We start from the raw sequence: 19516 nt of genomic DNA, 5'->3' as shown, positions 1-19516 counted from the left end.
GCCAAAATTGTTCTTTGCTTATTTTAAAGAGATGATTTTAGTGGGGCTGCACAGAAGGCTCTGTGGTTAAGAGCACTGTCTATTCTTCCAGAGATCTTGAGTTCAATTCCCAACAACCACATGGTGGCTCAACAGCCTCTTCTGGCATTGAGGTGTACATGCAGATAGAGCACTCATATACATAAAATAAATACTTAAAAAAGAGGTGGGTTTAGATCATAAAAGACGTCTTCGGGGTTTGTTTGTTGTGGTAATTAATGATGGCTTCTTGTAGTTGTTGAAAAGTAAGAATAAGGAATAATTGTTGAAGAAAGAAAAAGTTAATAAATCTTGAATGGTAATGTGGACTTACCATAAGAGTTTATATCCAAACCAACCTGGGAACTGACTGTCAACTGAAGCGCTGGAAACAGGCCACATGGTCTAGGTCACATGTTCTTTGGCTTTTTGTTGCTGTTTTAATGTTTTTATCTTTATCAGTCCTTAAAAGTTTAAAAACTCCCAGGTCTAGGAGTTCAATGCTTGTAATCCCAGCACCTCTGAGGCAGAGACAAGAGGATTGTGGGTTCCAAAACCAGATTGGGCTATGTGTCAAGAGACCATGTTGTCAAGAGTTAAATAAGTAAAAGCTATTCTAACTCCCCCAGCCATGAAACAGGTGCTGTCAGACTTGGCCTAAGGGTTATATATTTTCCAATCCTTATTTTATGGCCATTTACAACTAAAGAATATGTGACTATAGAAACTGTTCCCTGTATCCACTAGTTTGATGGCTCATTTACATGTGCTGTGGTGGATTAACCCTTTAGCCTCATCCACATTAGGTTAGAGTAAAGGAAGGAGGAGAAGTGTTGTGTCTTTACGGTGGATTAGTTCTGAAAGAGATCCCTAAATGTGTGGTTTGCTGTTTAAAGATTTCAGAGCCTTGGTCTAAGCCAAGAACTGCCAAACTACAACCCATCTACTAGTAGTTCTTAAAAAGCTACCAGCTACCTACTCAGAGTAGGTTTTATATTTACATATTTTAAACATTAAAATAGAATGTGATAAAAAGTTGAGATTCAGATTTTAATGTTTTCCTTGGAGCCAGCCGTACTTGGTCACTTTGCTGCTGTGGCACTGCCTTCATAGACTGGAGCAGCTATAGTAGGCAGCATATGGCCTCAACATATGTTGGCACTCCACTAAAAACCTTGTCAACTCCTGATCCAGCTCATAAATTTTGTTTAACTGAAAGATAACTTATGTTCTATTTCTCCTCTATAGTTATGTTTTTCCTGATGGAGACAAGAAGGAGAAGTGGGACTGTTACAGAGGGAACTGACATTGCAACTTTTGTAGGAGAGGCAAGAGGGTAGAGGGAAGGAGGACCATATTGAAAACCTGTCAGACATCCAGAGGAGGACTTGGGCAGTAGCTCGGTGGTAAAGTGCTTACCTGGCTTGTGCGTTGAGCCCCTGGTTTAAAGCCCTAGGAAAACGCGCACACACGCACACACACACAGGAGGTTCCTAAACAGCATCATCGACAGTCCTAAGTCTGATGTACCCAGAGTATCCTAAGGACAAGGCAAGAAGACAGTAGTAGACTCAGGGCAGCAGTTATTTCAGCACACACAGAAAACAAGAGGAAGAAATGGACTGCTCTCTCCCACCCTTCTGAAATGTAGCAAGCCTCGAAAATGTTCTAATACAGATTGGAAACTACTTGAGGTTACTTTAATACTTCTCTGATAAATTACAAACAGTTGGCTGAAGTTGTCATCTTAGATCCTTCTGGGGATGAGGGTCAGGGTATACAAGTAACGCACAGTTCCACATTCTAAATTGTTACGCTGCTTACAACATTGAAATGAGTTATCCTGTTAATATTGTTTTGTATATCTCTAAGAATGCAGGCAAGATGCAGTTGAAACCAGAGATACAAAGATAGTTAACAGTATTATACCTGCAGTTTAGTAACTCAGCAGTATAACTTGTAACCTATTCTGGTTTTTTTTTTTTTTCTTCTTCAAATATTAGGTGTCCTGGTTGCCTATGAAGGCTTGCCACTTCATCTTGCACTGTTCCCCAAACTTTGGACTGAGCTATGCCAGACTCAGGTAAAGCAAATTATTTTTTTAGATGAGTGGTCTCTGATTAAGTCATCCAACCAAATAGCCAGGAGTCTTTAGAACTCCTAGTTGAAAACGAATTTGCTAGAAATTGGCAAAGTTCTAGAATTAAAGGCAAGTTCTACTTGCTAGAATTTTATTCCAACTTAAGCTTTGTACTGAATATTTCAAATAAGCTGTTTATGTTGGATTTCTCATCCATAGCCCAGTAGCAGCAGTTTCTGGAAAAGTCTTAAGACCCAGAGACACTGGAGAAAGCAAGCTCCTAGCCCTCCCCACTCCCTCCACTCCAGTGTCTCTTCTCTCCTCTACTAAAATCTCTAGCAGAAACCATGTTGCTTGACTGTTAATTCTGCCTGCCTGTAGATTTTCAAGGTCCTCATGCCTTTGTTTTCTTATTGGTGTCAATGAGAGTGGGAAAGTTTTAGCTAAAACCAAATAGAACAGGAGAAGCTACCTTACCCACTTGTATTACGTTTCAGAGAGTCAACTCCTACCTAGGTATGGTGATGCATGCCTGTAGCTACAACCCCAGCACATGGCGGAGCAAGGGGATAGCCACAGATTCAGAGTCACCCTGAGCTATACAACAGGACCCTGCCTTGGGGGAAAACAAAGGAGGGAATATGGTTCTTAAAGCTGGCAGGCGCATAAGTAATGTTTGTAAGGGTGTTGGGGAACTGTGAAGAATCTGGTTAGTCTAATCTAAAGTTTGTCTCATTCCTTGGATCTGGTCTAAGGGAGCTCCACAAACATTAACTATTTGACTATTCCTGGTTGCATTTATTTCCCTCTGGCAGAGGAAAGAGTGTGAACCTTTCTTAGGTAAAACTCTAGAGTATTGTAGTAAAAAAAAGTACTTCTAAATATCTCACTCTGCTATGAAGTGATGGCAGAGCCATTTCTTTACATGTTCACCATGATGCACCATTACTGCCCCAAACTATAAAACTGTATATAGCATTGTCTGTTCCCTGAAGAATGTTAGTTTCTTTATAGTATTACTTACTACTAAACAAAAGCCTCTGAGTGATTACTACTACAAAGAGTGTTATTACAGGAAGTGTAATAGGAGTCTTTGGAAGGCATTGATCCCACTTAGCTAATGTGATTGGCATTCAGAAAATGATTTGTTTGCTTTATTTTTGAGACAGTGTCTCTCTTTGTACCTCTGGCTGTCTGGAACTCAGTATATAGACCAGGCTGGCCTCAAACTCACATGGATCCTCCTGCTTCTGCTTCAGGAATGCTGGGATTAAGGGCATGACTTGGAACTGAATAGTCTCTTTAATATATTGGAGCAGGTTTCTATCTTCCCCTTTCTGCCACTACTCTTTTCATAGTGATACCAAGGATCTAAATTTTTATATGAATGTGTTTTGTCTGCATTCGATGTGCATGTAATGCCGTCAGGGACCAGAAGAGGGCATTGTATCCTCTGAGACTGCAGAGTTCTAGATGGGTGGTTGTGGGTTCTTAAAATTAAACTCCAGTCCTCTGGCAAAGCAGCCAGTCAGTTCTTTTAACTACCAAGCCATCTCTGGCCCTCAGCACTAAGGATCTAAAAAGAGCCTGCTCTATTCTATTTCTAAATTCTTGGGTGACCTCGAACAACTTACTCATTAAAGTATGTTGATAAATGCATGGTATCTAAAATCTTGTTTATGTAATATAAACACCCATGTAGGTAATCTAGATGGAAAATCTGTTCAAAGACATATTACTTGTATTTGTGCTACCCATATGAAACAGAAAAACCAAATTTTAGTAAGAATTTCAAACATTGGGACCTCTGAATTATGTGAGACAAATAGAAAAATTCACGAAGTAAAGCTTAATTTTAGCAAATGTATTTTAATTCTTAAAATTTGTCCCTCTCCTTGGTATGTAGTTTATCCATTGATTGTCCCCTTAAAATATTCATATCCTTTAAGACTTGTTTTAAATTCTTGTTAACTCTGTACTGGGTGATAAAGCTATATTTCTCTTAAAGTGTGTTGATGGGCTAGAGGGATGGCTAGTATTTAGAGAACTGGCTGTTTTTCCAGAGGACCCAAGTTTGGTTCCCAGCACCCATGTGGCAGCTAACAATTGTCTGTAACTGTACTTAATGGGGAATCTGACGCCCTCTTGGTTCTGTGCACACAGGGCATAGGCAAATATGTATGCAGACAAACATCCCCTCTCCCAACCCTCCCATATATATTGAGTTTTGCCATCGCCTTCCCCTAGCAAATTGATAGTTCTGCCTGTAACTGAACATTGTACAGAGTCCCAGCTGCTAACCGCAGTGCCACTTTCCCCCCTTCAGTCGGCTATGTCGAAAAACTGCATCAAGCTTCTGTGTGAAGATCCTGTTTTTGCAGAGTATATTAAATGTATTCTAATGGATGAAAGAACTTTTCTAAACAACAATATTGTCTACACATTCATGACACATTTCCTTCTAAAGGTATGTCTTTAGTTCTTCTGATATTTCTGCTTAGTGTGTGCTTATTATGTTGCTCTTGAATTTTAAGACTTGTTTTGTGTATGTGCACATTCACAAGCATGTGCTCTTTCCCAGGTTCAAAGTCAAGTGTTTTCAGAAGCAAACTGTGCCAGTTTGATCAGCACCCTTATCACAAACTTGATAAATCAATATCAAAACCTACAGTCAGATTTCACTAACCGAGTTGAAGTTTCAAAAGCAAGTGCTTCTTTAAATGGGGTAAGAACTGTGCCAACAAGTTAAAAACTCACTGTGTTAAGGGCAATGAGACCAGTAAGAACCGGTAGGCATACACCTGTAATCCTAGCACTTGAGATGCAGAAACTGGAAGATCATTGGCAAATTCGAGACTAGCTTGGTACCGGAGTTCCTAGCCAGCTAGTCTATCAAAAACAGAATAGGTCCTTTATCTCTGTTTATATAATTATATTGCTTTCTATTATAAAAGCAGCTTAAACTAGTTTGATTTCTATCCATTCTGTAACAGCCGTAGAATGGAGCATGCTGGAAACAAGCAGACTGTCATTCAGCAGCAGCAGCCTAACAAGCAAATGTCAATGTTTACAAGCCAAAACAGATGACCAAACTAAGCAGGGGATGCCTTACTGAGACATCTGCCAGAGTGAGGTTGAAAAACTGGTTTCTATGAAATAAAACCCACATTTCTGGTATGCCAAGGGAGGTTTTGTTTTGCAATCGCTATTTAGGTCTAAGTTCTATTACTTGGTTTGAGTCTTTACACTGGCCTACTTGATGTAGGCACAAAGCAATGGTACGAGTGACACAACTGGTGGAATACTATAATGTCCTAATGCTGGTGTTAGCATTATTCCACATTGCCAGAGACACCAGAAGAAATTCCTAGGAAGTAAAACATCCTCATTTAACTTAAGTTTTGTCCAAATGTTGGCTTCAGGATTTGAACTCTTCCTATCTGGGTTTTTGTAGGACCTGAGGGCACTTGCTTTGCTCCTGTCAGTACACACTCCCAAACAATTAAACCCAGCTCTGATCCCAACTCTGCAAGAGCTTTTAAGCAAGTGTAGGAGTTGTCTGCAGCAGAGAAACTCACTCCAAGAGCAAGAAGCCAAAGAAAGAAAAACTAAAGGTTAGCTTTGTCAACTAAGTCATTGGCTGGGGCTGGGGCTGGAAGGATGAAGCCAAGCTGGAGGCAAAGCTAAGTGGTTTCCTCTTGCCTGGCACTGCAAGGCTTTGACTTCTAGCACTATAGGGGAAAAAAGCTAAAAGCAAAATTGGTTTTCCTTGTAATTGCTCCCAGTAGCATCTTAATGACCTCTTTGGAAGATGATTATATTTTAATGTGTTTTCCTCCCCACAGATGATGAAGGGGCAACTCCTGTTAAAAGAAGGCGAGTGAGCAGTGAGGAGGAGCACACTGTTGAGAGCTGCATTGGCGAAGTAAAAACAGACACCAGGGAGGTCCTGACCCCCACTAGCACCTCAGACAATGAGACAAGAGACTCACTGATTATTGATCCAGGGACAGAGCAAGATCTTCCTTCCCCTGAAAATTGCTCTGTCAAAGAATATCAAATGGAAGGCCCATCTTCGTTTTCAGAAGAAGGGTCACATATCCGGTCACAGCATGCAGAGGAACAGTCGAACAATGGCAGATTTGAAGACTGTACAGAGTTTAAAGACCACTGCTCCAAGGATAGCACACTAGCTGAAGATGAATCCGAATTCCCTTCTACTTCCATCTCTGCAGTTCTGTCTGACTTAGCTGACTTGAGAAGCTGTGATGGTCAAGCTTTGTCCTCCCAGGACCCTGAGGCTGCTGCGTCACTCAGCTGTGGCCATTCCAGAGGCCTCATTAGTCACGTGCAGCAACACGATATTTTGGATACCCTGTGTAGGACCATTGAATCAACAATCCATGTGGTCACAAGGATATCTGGCAAAGGAAACCAAGCTGCTTCTTGACATTAGATGTGGCATGTCCGCTTTTCAAGTGCCCCTCCCCCATGCCGTTTGTCGAGGTTTTGCTTCTTTGTTTTGTGCTTCAGTTTGTGCAGTGCTCTCTGCTTGAATGGCAAGATAGATTTATAGGCTTAATTCTTGGTCAGGCAGAACCCCAGATGAAAAACTTGCATCTTCTGTATACTTTCTAAAGGGCAATCAGATAATGGGTATGTTTTATGTAATTAAGAGTTCACTGTAGTGGCTTTCATTTAATATGGCTTTCTGGGAGAGACAGGGCTCTGACCCTGTACAATGTAATTTAAACTTACAGCATTTTTACTGTGTATAATATGGTGTCCTCTGTGCCAGTTTTGTACCTTAAAATAAGAGAGGCAGATTGCCTCTGATCGCTGTGGTTTTTATTATCAAAATTAAGTTTACTTGTATACGGAACAACCACAAGAAATTTGATTCTGTAAAGAATCCTCTTTAGCTGTGGCCTGGCAGTATATAAATGGTGCTTTATTTAACAGAATACCTGTGGAGGAAATAAAGCACACTTGATGTAAAAATAACTTTTATTTTTATTGTCATGACTGACTACTGTCCTGTGTACTGAATTAAACTGACTGTGATGACTTTCCCTTTGTTACGTAAGTTGTTTCAGTTTCCTCGGATGACTGCAGTCAGGAGACTTGAAGGGGAAGCACATGGCCATTCTACTGCTTGAGAAGTCCAAAAGAGTAACTTACCGTGCAGATGTCTCACCCCTCCATCCCAGTGTCTGACAGCGTGGAAGCCAGCAAGGAGAGCCAGAGAAGTGTCACAATGCAGCCAACTAGCCCTCACCAACACGCCTAAGAACTACACCTTGAAAACTGGCATAGAATGAAGGTGTAACATGCCATTTATTGTCTTAAGCTTAAATCAACTGTAGCAATGAAACTGTGCTACGACCACTCTTAGTGTGGGGATCTGGACCTCACCTTCTTCCCCATGGAAGGTGAGATGACACCTGATTTCACTCAGTGTCAAGTTTAGAATGCTTCAAGCGAAGCTTTATAATTATGTACTTTCATGATTTTCAGCCAATATAAAATAAGGGCCTTGGGAGGGGACTTCCTAAGGAAGAGGTAAGTAAATGGGACAGGTTTCTGCTTACAAAAGAAATGCCCTTGCCGGGCAGTGGTGGCACACACCTTTAATCCCAGCACAGAGGCAGAGGCAGGTGGATTTCTGTGAGCTCTAGGACAGCCAGGGCTTTGTGTAACAGAGAAACTCTGTCTTGGAAAAGAAAAAAAAAGTCCTTATAAAACCTAATTCATTAAAGCATTCTCAGTGGTGAGCTGAAGTAAACCTTTTATTTCTTCAAAGTGCTGCTTCTGCCAACAGATTGTCATATTCTCTTCTTTACAGACAGGAACTCCTTTACAGTCCAATTTTAATTCCGTTTGCCCTGGAGCAGGCACAAAATTCAATGCAACTGTTGCATAGTGTTCTGCTGGGGGGGGGGGGGACCAAACAAAACAAACCAAACAAATTATTTTGACATCAGGAACCTGTTTATGCCAGCTTTAGTTTGCTGGCTTCCATATATAAACTGCATATAACAGTAACATACCTTCTGGCCAGTTCCTACATCTCCACTTCATGATGATCTTCCTGTTTGTTAACTGAAAGCAAAGACACTTCACTGAAAACGGTTTACAACAGAAGAAACTAACCCTCTCCAAGGTAAACTAAGTACTGGAACCAATGAGCAGCATACCATCCTGTCATCTAGCTCACACACCAGGGCTCTGACATCCTTGACAGCATTACTACCAAGGACAGGACTGACCTGGAGGCTACAGTTTGAGGCACACAGGAAAAGTTAAGCTGCTGTTTTCTGCACAATTACTATTAAGGCTTAGCCTTTACCAATTAAAACACCGCATATAACATTTTCTTTTGTTCTACAGTGAGCCTTATTGAAGAATTTTAGACTGACGTAATCAAAACCTCTAAAATAAGTTTCCCAGCTCACCACCGTAGCCTTGGACTTACCAGCTCCACATACTCTCCAGTGATATTCCCATCAAACATCTGGAATTTCCCTCCCTTTTCAGCTTCTAATACAGCAGGAGATTTGGAAAATTTTTGCACCAACTAGCCAAACAAAACACACACATTATTCCAGTACATGCGTCACCCTGTGTGTGGTGAGCAGCACACCAGGAGCTTACATGGCAATGATATTGGGTTTTGGTTTAATTTTGTTGGACATGATAGCTTTGTGAACAAGAACTGAAACACAAAGCTCTCTTCTCTCTGGAAGAGGAAAAGCTACAATGTGCCCCAACTGCTGACACAGGCCACCAAATGTGCCCATCATTGTCCCTTCAAATGGTTCACATCAGAATCCTTGAAGCGCTTCCATGAAAAGCAGCCTCTTGTCTGCGATGTATCGCCAAACCGTGTCTGCTAGAGCAGCCAAGGGCATTGCTTACTTCTTTCACAGTGAAGATGCTGTACAGCTGCTCCACTGTCGCGTCAAACAGCTCCGTCAAGTGCAAAGCCACTGTGGGAATCCTCACACCCAGGGCCACTGAGGAAGCCTGCATCTTAAGATGAGAGACACTCAAGAGGATGCTGAGCAGACCGACAGACACTGACAGGATGAGAGCAGCATGGCTCCACCAGCGCTAGCCTTTACTGTGGAAACAGCTTGTTCCTATAAGCACTTTACCTCCATCCCCTTCCTGTCTATAGCTAAATACCTCTGATTGCGGTTGGGCCTGTACATAGGGACCCAGAACATGACCTAAACCTAAAACTAATGTGTATTAATTACACATATGCATCACAATGTGTCTCTCCAAGTTGCTGGCTTTTGCTAGGTATAATGGCTCTACTCCCAGCCGTCAGAAGTCTAATGAGGCAGGAGGATCACCATGAGTCTAAGGCTAGTCTATCAACCAATGACTGTAGAACAATTGGTGAAGTCCAGTATTTCAGCAAGGCCTGTTTAGTGTTCTCATCCATCAAGAATTAAATCTCAGGCTAGAGGGGAGGCCTGGTAGGGAGAATGCCCAACAGGCACCAGCCCAGAAAGCAAAAAAAATTGCACAAAACCCAACCCAAGTTCATCAAAAGGTGTGGAAACTAATTAAGGGTACCCTCCCTCACTTCATCCACCCAGGTTCATACCTGCAGTGTGTTTTCAGTCAGTTTCCTCTGAACAGTCAGTTCCTTGGTTGCTACAGCTTTTGTTGGTAAAATCATTCCTGTTGTAAATTCTATAAGGAAATAGGAAGATTTTATTAATATACTTCCTTTTATCTAACGTGGCATTTATAAAGTAACTTTTTAAATATATTGCTGGATGCTTATTAGCAAAAACCTTTTATTCTTTTTTCTAATGCCTTGCTTTACCACACTCCTTTAAAATGCCAATTTCTCACACGTTCTTTTCTAAATAGTTGTGGTGTACATGATTAACTACTAAAAGCTGTGACACTCCTCTCTGCTTCACCACCCTCACAAGGCTTACTCTCATTCAGTCTTCATGGCTGGGAGGACTTACAGAAGAGTGGTGGCCCCAAGCCTGTGCATGCCAATACCTGGACACTCAATAAGCCAGCTTTAAGGATAAGTTGCAGAAAAAGCTCTGTTGGCTACTCCACCCAGCTGTCACCTCTAATTTGGGAAAATGACAATAGATTCACTTCCATACAGTATATAGGTTATCTAGGTGTTATCTTTTTTATTTTTTTAATTTTTTGAGACAGGGTTTCTCTATGTAGCCTTGGCTGTCCTGGACTCGCTTTGTAGCCTAGGCTGGCCTCGAACTCACAGCGATCCACCTGCCTCTGCCTCCCGAGTGCTGGGATTAAAGGCGTGCGCCACCACGCCCAGCTTCTAGGTGTTATCAATACCTGTAATATCTGTGGTCACTTTCATCCATACGTTCATTCACTCAGCAAATATTAAGCACCTACTATGTGTCAGGCATTGTGCTAGATGCTGGAGATACAGCAGTAATAAGAGAGACACCTTCCATGCCCTCATGGAACATTTAGTCTAGCAGGGAAGACAGACATTAAACAAAACCTTTTCCGTTCTGGGGGTGAGGGTATGTGGTTTTTGTTGGTTTTTTTTGTTGTTGTTGTTGTTTTGTTTTTGTTTGTTTGTTTTCTTTTGAGCAGGGTCTTACTATGTAACCTAGGCTAGCCTCAAACAGGCTTCCCAAGTCCTGGGACTGTTAAGTGTGCCACCACGCCTAGGCTCAGGAAACTACTGACAACTGGCAAACTGGTCTTACCCACAACTAGCTTTTCACACCCAGACTATAACTTCTGCAGTCTGAAGGTGTTTTAGGAGCCTCACTTGGGAATCCGCCCTGTGTGGAGCGTAACTGGGGTAATATACCAAGGGACCCCATGGCTCACAAGGGATGCCTTCTTTACCTGTCTTAAGTGCCTTCAGGTACTCTCCAAGGGCCTCCCTGACCTTGGCGGTGCCTGTAGTCCTCATAAGATCCTTCAATGTGTCCCCATCTCCTTTCTTCTTACTCACGTTCACCTACAAATAAAAATAAGAACCTAACTGTGGATGGCAGAGGAAGTGGTAAAAGAAATGTAGGCTGCTTCACAGTTGTAGAGGATCTAAGTCTTTTGTTGTTGTTATTTGGGTTTGTTTGTTTGTTTGTTTTGGCTTTTTGAGACAGGGTTTCTCTGTGTATCCTTGGCTGTCCTGGACTCACTTTGTAGACCAGGCTGGCCTTGAACTCACAGTGATCCACCTGCCTCTGCCTCCTGAGTGCTGGGATTAAAAGTGTGCGCCACCACTGCCCAGCCTAAGTCTTTTCTGATGCCAGTGCTGGTCGCCATGTTGTGAATGGACTGAACAGAAGATGAAGCATTTAATTTGCCTTTGAAACTGTAAGTACAGAAGTTAAATTGCTTGTGACTTTCTGGTATGGCAGCTACTATTCACCTGTGGCTGAGCATTTATGGGGTACATGGTCTGAGCTGAGCTATGCTGTAAACACACAAGATTCCAAAGTCTTAATACCAATAAAAAAGTAAAAATACCTCATCAACAATTTAATTATATGTTAAAGTCATATTTACTCTCACGTGAATTAAAAATTTTCCATTATTTTATCTGGCTTTTAATGTGGCTACTAGAGAAATTTAAATTGCATTATGTGGTATTTATACTGAACAGTACTGGCTGAGAACTGTCCCTGTCTATTAAGGGAAACAAGCCACACTTGGCAAACCATGCAAATGGCCTGAGCACTTAACAGCACATGCCTTGACATCTTCAACCTCTACACCCCTGAAGACTGAACAGCACAGACTAAAGACCTACACTGCTTTCAGTCCCTGCCCAGTACCACACCTGGTCCTGCAAGTCTAAAGCCGCCTCAGGCTTTCTCCTTTCCCTGCACCTCTGCTCCACCTCTCACACCCCATAGTACAGTGGCCAACAACCCCCACAATTCACAACTACCACCTAATGAACAGTTTGCAAATGCCCAACACCTATTAGGCAAAGTTTGACTAGAGAAAAGGAGAGCGTCAGCAGATACCTCAGTGTCACTAGCTTCACTTTCTTCAGAAAGGCTGGGTATTTCAATCAGTCCCTTGTGCTTTGCACCAGATTCTTTAACTGTACCTAAAATGAGCAAAACCGGTGCAGTTAAGTCACTGGTTTTATGCAAAAAGTCCTCTGCCTAAATGAATAGCCCATATGTGGCTCCACTCCCCTTACAGGGTGTGGCCACATTAGTCAACAGCCAAGACAACGTGGTCCACAGCCCATGGTACACAAGCTGTCAGCCATTCCTCTTGTCTCCCAGTGCTCTTCACCTGGCCAAAGCAGAAGGGCTATCTTGAGGGGAGAAGGCACGGGAGGGGCCATGAGCTCTGACCATGGAAAGCCTCAAAAGCTGTGGCTTGGCAAAGACTGTGTGGAGTTGGAAAAGTTGGATTTCTTCCAAGACTAAAGCTTCAATGTCCTCAAGGACACAGTGGGGCAAAAGCCCTTGCAGCCAACTCCTGGTCCTACCTAGAGATGTCCTCCTGTTTTCATGGCACATCATTCTTTTATTATACTCATCGGAGGTCAGGGCGAGTACTTCATATAGTTCTGCTTACAGGCAGGGCCATACAACTGGAACAATGCACAGAAGCATCCACACTGAGACACTCAGGCATAATCTAAAGGCATTTATTTCATTGCCATAAAATACGGTTAGAAAGGGTTCCGCCACCCACAGCAGTCTGCCCTCCAACCCCTTATGAGTAGAGTTTATGTCACATGGACATTGGGAGTGACTGATCTCCTGACGGCCAGACCATATATGGAACAGCTTCAAATGCCTGGAGCTTTTGTTCTCATTTGTTGGTTCAGAATCCATACCTTCTGGGTCTGGAGTGCGCGTGTATTTTTCAAAATACAACACACATTCATCTCCTGGAGGACAAAGCCCTCAGGCATGGGCCTCATCTATGAGAGCAGACCAACTCCTGGCACATGCAATCCACTTAAATCAGCGTTAGCAAACACACGCTGGCAAAACCTAATACCAGAGGTGCTCTCCCCAGCTGGGAGAGAGAGCACAGGAAGTACTACCCTGACTAGATTCTCTGAAAGAGTGGGTGTAGGAGACAGAAATGCTGAAGTGCAAAGGTCAGCCCTGGATGCCCCCATCCACCTCTGTAACTTGAGATGCCAAGAAGTGGAATAAGTGATGGCCCACACCTTTAATCCCAGCACTCGGGAGGCAGAGGCAGGCCGACCGCCATGAGTTCGAGGGCAGCCTGGTGGACAAAGGGAGTCCAGGACAGTCAAGGCTACACAGAAGCTATGTCTTGAAAAACAGAAGGAGGAGGATGAAAGAAGAAGGATGAAGAAGAGAAGAAGAAAAGAGGTGGAATAAAGCTGATGGGTTCTTGGGACACTGGTTATGTGGCTTTATGCCTACTTTGGGCTGCAAGGCCTTATCTCACAAATAAAAACAGGAACACCAATTGGCAGATCCAGTTCCATGAAGGCACTGTGGAGATGCTTGATGCTGCCCCAAAGACTGTTTCCATAGCAGCATGGCAGGAAGAAAGATGTTTCTTTCCCTCCTGGGCCTATTTTCTGGAAGGGCAGCCTTCTTGTCATGCAAAAAAGTGGTTGTTTGCACCAAGGGAAATAAAGAGACACAGGCCACAGGTTCCTTCTCCAGAGTCCTGCTACAATCTAGCCAGCAGCAGCCACAAAGAAAGCTAGTGAGGTCAACTTCCAACTGGAGGGGCCTGTTCATAGTCAGGGGTGAGGAGTGAGTACATGTGTGTATGCAGGTGAGCAAGTGTGCAAATGCATGCATGTAACTTAAAAGCTAACCTAGAGTTTCCTACACACTAGGCAAACATTTGTATGCTGAGCTACATCCCAAGCTCTTGGCTTTTTGGGAGGGTAAGGGGCAGCAGGAGTTTTTTATGTAGCTCAGGCTAGCCTTAACTTGCAGGGAATTTTATGGGACTGCTTTGATGTTTGAATACCTCCCTGATTCAAAGGCCAAAGCCAGCTTAGTGAGCTTCTCTCTAACACAAACTACACAGAAAGCAGCCAACTCAAAGGCAGGGACCCAAATTTTACCACAATACAGTCTTCCATAACCAGCTCTCCCTTCTTGCCCCCTCCATTTCCCTGTGTCTGAGCCTTGGTCACATCAACAAGAACCAAGCCACAGGAGGATTTTGCAAAGACAAGAAAACTTAGATAAATGCATATTTTAAAAAGCATATAAAATTAAGACATGGTATGGCATGGAATGAAAACATAAAATGAAAGCAGCCAGGGGACTTTACATATGATAGGATTCTACATATGAACTGTCCAGAGTAAACCCACAGAACCAAAACTTTGGATGAAGACTCCAAGGGAGGGCTGGCAAGATAGCTCAATGGGTAAGCCTGCTAGATACCTAGGGACTTGCATTCAATTCCTGTGTCCTTGAACCTCACAAACCCACCATGACACACACACACACACACACACACACACACACATCATACGCATACATAAATTTTTTAAAAGAGCAGGTGGATTGCAGTGAGTTTATGGCCAGCCTGGTCTACAACGCGAGTCCAGGACAGCCAGGGCCACACAGGGAAACCCTGTCTCAAAAAACAAAAAGGCCCAAGGGTGGGCTAGCAGGGTGGTGCAGAGTGTAAAAACGCTTGCTACCACATGGTAAACTGAGTCCTGTACGCTGCCTCTGGCTTCTACACATGCTGTGGGATGCGAGTGCGTGCACATGATTTACGTAAGATCTTAAATAATTTGAGGGAAGCAGGCATCTGGAGAAGGGCACTCCAGGCAGCAGCTCCGCAAGGCCCTCGTCACAGATGCTGGTAATAAAGGGTTCAGCTGGTAGAACGCTGTCCTTCAAGCATCTAGGGTGCTGGGGAGACGTGCAGCCTCAGAATCCACTCCAAGTGCCTAACACCAACTACTACTACTACTGCTAACTAACTAAATGGAAAGACTATATACCCAAGAGTGTCCCCAACCTGCCTCCTGCCAGGAATCCCATTACCTTTCCAGGCCAGCTTGATGCTCCACTCATAGAAGAAAATGAGCTTCCCTTTGCGGCTGCTACAAGAAGCCTCACCTTCCACCTGCTTCAACTCACTGATCTCACCTCGGCCAGCCTCATTCTCCACAGCAATGCCAACCAGGAGCTCACGGAGCTTCCCCTTGGACCAAATGGTGGCATCCCGCTCTGTCCTGCCAGATAACAGAAAGCACAGGTGAATGGCCCAGCCGGTCTCCATCTGCCAGGCAGGATGCCATCTAGATTCAGACCAGGTGAGCCCTGGTACTCGCAAATGTGCTTGGTTTCAACTAGGTATAGGCTAAGCCTGTTGCCCAGTTTAAGAAACTATTATTCACCATATAATAATGGATAATTAAAAAAAGCAATGGCCCCGGGGAGGAGGGACCAACAATCTCGACCACAGGAAATGGATGGGCTAAGCTGAGGCCATCTATAATGGTGGTAATCGTTAAATAACCTTAATCACAATGTCGATTATTGAGCATTTCCATATTTGACTTATCTTAAGCACTCTTCCTAATGTTCCCTCGTGAGGGGACAGAGAATGGCTTGAGAAATCAGTGTCCTAGCCACGGAACCCAGCCTAGAACACTGGAGATCATTCTTTCAGGACCACCAAGTCATCTCACGGGTGCGGATTGGGCTCGTCCTGGGAATGCCTCAGCTTCCCCCAACGCCCACCGGAGAGGCGGACGTCTCCCGGTATTCCAGAGACACAAAGGGGGTGGGTAACTAGTGCAAACTGGGACAAAGCAAAGAGAGTGAGATCCAAGTCCCTGCCCTTCCAACTGCACACGCTCGGCACACGCACGCGCACTACGCAGCTCAAGCCCAAGGAGGGCCCGGTGAGGGGCGGCCGGGTAGCGGGTGAGGCAGAAGTCCCTCACGGGGCTCGGTCCAACTTTCAGGAGGAGCCTGAAGCCGGAAGGCTAGGGCAGTTAGGAACCGTCTCCCGCCACGGGCCGACGTGCTGCGGCGCCGCGCGGCACCCCCCAGGAGCTCGCCCGCCCGCCCGCCGCCCCGCCCGCCGCACCAGTGCCAGTTGTTCACGTTGGTCCCGTCCTCCCGCTCCTCCACGATCCAGCGCGGGTCCCCCTGGCCCCATTTGGCCATGGCGGCGCAGACGACGAGGGCCCTGGAAGCGGGTGAGCGCGGGCTTCCGGCCTGAAGGTCTGTCAGGCGCCCGCAGCTCCCAGAAAGTGCCAGAAGTCCCCGCCCCGGGCCCTCCGGCAGCGGCCCGCCCCGCCCCGCCCTCGATGCCCGCCCCGCCCCGCCCCTCGACCTTAAGATCCCGCCCCAGATGCCCGTCCCAGACCCTGGTACGCCCCCCACTCGGGTCACGCCTCATGGCAGCGCCTCCTAGCGCCGGCTCCTCCCTTCGCCCCGCCCCTCGGCCCTAAGACCCCCGCCCCGGACTCTGGTACTCCTCCGACGTGCCACGCCTCCTAGCGCCGGCTCCTCCCTTCGCCCCGCCCCGGCCTCACCCTCCTCCCTGCACCGGCTAGCTGCAGGGTATACAGCCTCGTCGGACTCCTGGCCTGCGCGAAGGTCCCGGACCACGCCCAGGGCTCGCTCTAGCGCCGGTTTCCCTCTGCTGAAAAGGCCCGCGAGCTAGCCTCGTCTCTGAGCAAAGCAACACGAGCCCCAGCGCCGGGTCACTGGAAGGATACTTTATTCACACAATCCTCCTGTAGAGACAGTCAAAGGTTGAGCTTGCAAGCGCGTGGGATTGATACAATAACAATAAAGGTTTATTAATTCTTTTCACCGTTTTTCACTTTCTAGCAAAAACTGAAACAACCATCTGGAAACGTTACTTAGGCGATTTGTTAAGGACAAAAAAAAAAAAGGTCGGGGAGGACCTGGCTGTTCTGTGCCCACGCCCATCAGTGGTCTCCTTGTCTGCGAAACAAGCTGAAGGGCCATTGGTACTTATTGGGGAGATTGCATTTCAGTATGACCCCAAACCAAAGTGGCATTGTGAGTTCATCGATCCTACCAAAGGCACAGCTGATAAAACACTCCTTTAGTGCCAGCACTCAGGAGGCAGAGGCAGACCACTTTGAGGCCAGCCTGGTTACAGAGTGAGTTCTGGAATAGCTCGGGCTACACAGAGAAACCCTGTCTCAGAAAACATTAGCAACAAAGATTTGAACCCGACAGAAAATAAGATTTCTGAGGGTAGAAGCTGCTACAATCTCTAAGATGAAAAAACTGTACAAGAACTGATCCCAGCGGAAATAATTTACTAGAATGTAAATGTAGGCCCTCAATTGTGACTAGCTGGAGGTACAGAGACCGTTGGACGGCCCTAAGGCTCTCTTCACATCTGCCATTTTAAAAAAATGGCCTCCAATTGCGCTGGAGAGATGGCTCAGAAGTTAAGAGCACAGGCTGTCCTTCCAAAGGTCCTGAGTTCGATTCCCAGCAACCACATGGTGGCTCACAACCATCTGTAAAGAGATCTGGTGCCCTTTGTACATGCAGACAGAACACTGTATACATAATAAATAAATCTCTCTTTTTTAAAAAAATGGCCTCCAATAAAACTACATTGAATTCTCAGTCAGGGAAACCTACCCCCACCCTCACCAACCCCTCCCCCAAAAAAAAGGAGGAGGAGGAGGAGGAGGAATGGAAGAAGAAGAAGAAGAAAAAAGAAGAAGAAGAAGAAGAAGAAGAAGAAGAAGAAGAAGAAGAAGAAGAAGAAGAAGAAGAAGAAGAAGCCAGCCACAGTGGCACACACCTGTAGTCCCACACTCGGGAGACAGAGGCAGGTGGATGGTTGTGAGTTCCAGGACAGCCTGGTCTAGAGAGAGTTCCAGGACAGACAAAACTATTACATAGAGAAACCCTGTCTTGAAGCCCCCCTCTCACCCCATCCCTCCCCCCAAAAAAACCTACATTGCAAAGTAGCAGAAAGAGTAAAAAGTGGGAAAGACAGACCTGGAGAGAACTGTAGTGGAAAATGCACCGGGCTAATACCTAGTGTACAAAGAGATTGTCCAGAGTTAATTGAAGCTTTCCTTAATTTTCAAGAAACCGGTAAAATGATGAAAAAGAAAATCCTTGGGCAGGGGATGGTGGCGCACACCTTTAGTCCCAGCACTCAGGAGGCAGAGGCAGGTGAATCGCTGTGAGTTCGAGGCCAGCCTGGTCTACAAAGTGAGTCCAGGACAGCCAAGGCTACACAGAGAACCCCTGTCTCTGAAAAACAAAAACAAAAACAAAACAAAACAAACAAAAACTGAAATAAAGAAGGGAAAAAGAAAATGCTTACATGGCAGTGAGCCTGAAGACCGTGGATCAAAGCGATGAGGTCCAGCCCAGCTGGACTGCAGATTTGCAATGAGGAGGATGTTTTCTTGACATGAAGAGTGGAGATGACCAGACGCAGAGGAAGAAGTGTCCTCAAACTGTAATGGTTTTGTGTAAGCAGACTGTCCAGGCGTTCTTGCTGTTCTTATGCAGAAGGTGAGCTTGATTTAGATCTTCTCATGCTTATGCTTGTGTGCTTGCTGGCACTCACCCACAGGCCACAGCTTGGGTGTGGAGCTCAGAGGACAGCTTCTCAGCCTCAGTTCCCTGTCGACCCTAGGGATGGAATAACGTCATTGGGCTTACACGTGTATAATGTATATAAGCTAGAGTTGTTTTTTAATTACTGGTGTGAAAAGAGTAACTACATTTCTGACAAGAGAGTGAATTTGATATGTTGTTTTGAAAATAATGACAGGTTGTATGAGTTTTCTACATAGGTGTGCAGTCCCAGTAAGTGCCTGTGCCTGTGAATGCAGAGACAAGAGCAGAATGCCAGGCATCTTTCTTTTCTATTCCCTTTTTATTTGTTTTTGTTTGTTTGTTTGTTTGTTTTTGGGGGGCAGGGGAGCAGGTCCGAAGACAGAGTTTCTTTGTATAGCCTTGGCTATCCGGGACTCCCTTTGTAAACCAGGCTGGCCTTGAACCAATGAAGATCCGCCTGCCCCTGCCTCCCAAGTGCTGGGATTACAGGTGTGCACCACCTGGCCCAGCCCATTCCCTTTTTTAAAACAGTGTTTATTAGTTTTATTAGGCTCAGTGGTTACCTCTTCCAGAGGGCCTGGATTCCTGCATCCACATGGCAGCTCACAACAGTCTGGAACTCCAGTCTCAGAGAATCCAAAACTGCTCCTGTCCTCCTTGGGTACCAGGCATGCACGGGGTGTGTAGACCTACATGCAGACAAGACACCCACATACATAACATGATTTTAAAATAAAAACATGTATCATTTACATTTGAGGTCGTGAGTGTAGAGGTCAGAAAACAGTCCTCTGGCATCTGTCCTCACCTTCCAACATGTGGGTCCCAGAGGCCGAGCTCAGAGTACCAGGTTCGGTGTCAAGCG

At 45.0% G+C, this 19516-nt stretch overlaps 2 protein-coding genes across 9 annotated transcripts in view; one reads left to right on the top strand and one right to left on the bottom strand.

Annotated features, from left to right (window-relative positions):
* Positions 1–7180, top strand: part of Usp34 (ubiquitin specific peptidase 34) — a 172477-nt gene extending 165297 nt beyond the window's left edge. Inside the window, exons 76-80 of the mRNA XM_051164973.1 lie at positions 2022–2101; positions 4425–4565; positions 4680–4823; positions 5553–5712; positions 5944–7180. Of these exons, the coding sequence (XP_051020930.1) occupies positions 2022–2101; positions 4425–4565; positions 4680–4823; positions 5553–5712; positions 5944–6548 (1130 nt within the window). The 3' untranslated portion in view covers positions 6549–7180. The remainder of the gene's footprint in view (positions 1–2021; positions 2102–4424; positions 4566–4679; positions 4824–5552; positions 5713–5943) is intronic.
* Positions 7181–7738: 558 nt separating this feature from the next.
* On the bottom strand, positions 7739–16363 carry LOC127205704 (activator of 90 kDa heat shock protein ATPase homolog 2). Of its 8 annotated transcripts, none has more exons than XM_051164963.1 (10): positions 16163–16363; positions 15109–15299; positions 12106–12191; positions 11019–11090; positions 10508–10589; positions 9717–9805; positions 9017–9130; positions 8574–8675; positions 8149–8200; positions 7739–7983 (listed from the first exon to the last, which is right to left on the bottom strand). In XM_051164963.1, the coding sequence occupies exons 1-10, from the start codon at positions 16240–16242 to the stop codon at positions 7844–7846; spliced, it is 1008 nt and encodes a 335-aa protein (XP_051020920.1). In that variant the 5' UTR covers positions 16243–16363; the 3' UTR covers positions 7739–7843. The 8 variants fall into 8 exon arrangements, with proteins under 8 accessions (XP_051020920.1, XP_051020922.1, XP_051020917.1 ...); XM_051164965.1 differs by having other exon boundaries at positions 7739–8025; positions 15214–15299; XM_051164960.1 differs by having other exon boundaries at positions 7739–8025; positions 16163–16361.
* Between the last annotated feature and the right edge of the window lie 3153 nt (positions 16364–19516).

Source organism: Acomys russatus, chromosome 22 (genome assembly GCF_903995435.1).
Source record: "Acomys russatus chromosome 22, mAcoRus1.1, whole genome shotgun sequence".
NCBI classification, from domain to species: domain Eukaryota; kingdom Metazoa; phylum Chordata; class Mammalia; order Rodentia; family Muridae; genus Acomys; species Acomys russatus.
Note: the sequence above shows the minus strand (reverse complement) of the source record. Positions and strands in the feature narration are given on the sequence as shown.

Bases quoted from the DNA above. Each gene is read 5' to 3' on its own strand.
- LOC127205704 (XM_051164960.1), bottom strand. From the start codon at position 16,242: ATGGCCAAATGGGGCCAGGGGGACCCGCGCTGGATCGTGGAGGAGCGG. The intron at 9,806-10,507 runs GTAGGTGCTTAA...ATTTCCTTATAG, and splicing joins AGCACAATGCCTGACACATA to AATTTACAACAGGAATGATT. The intron at 8,676-9,016 runs GTAAGCAATGCC...TTGTTTGGCTAG, and splicing joins GCATCTTCACTGTGAAAGAA to TTGGTGCAAAAATTTTCCAA.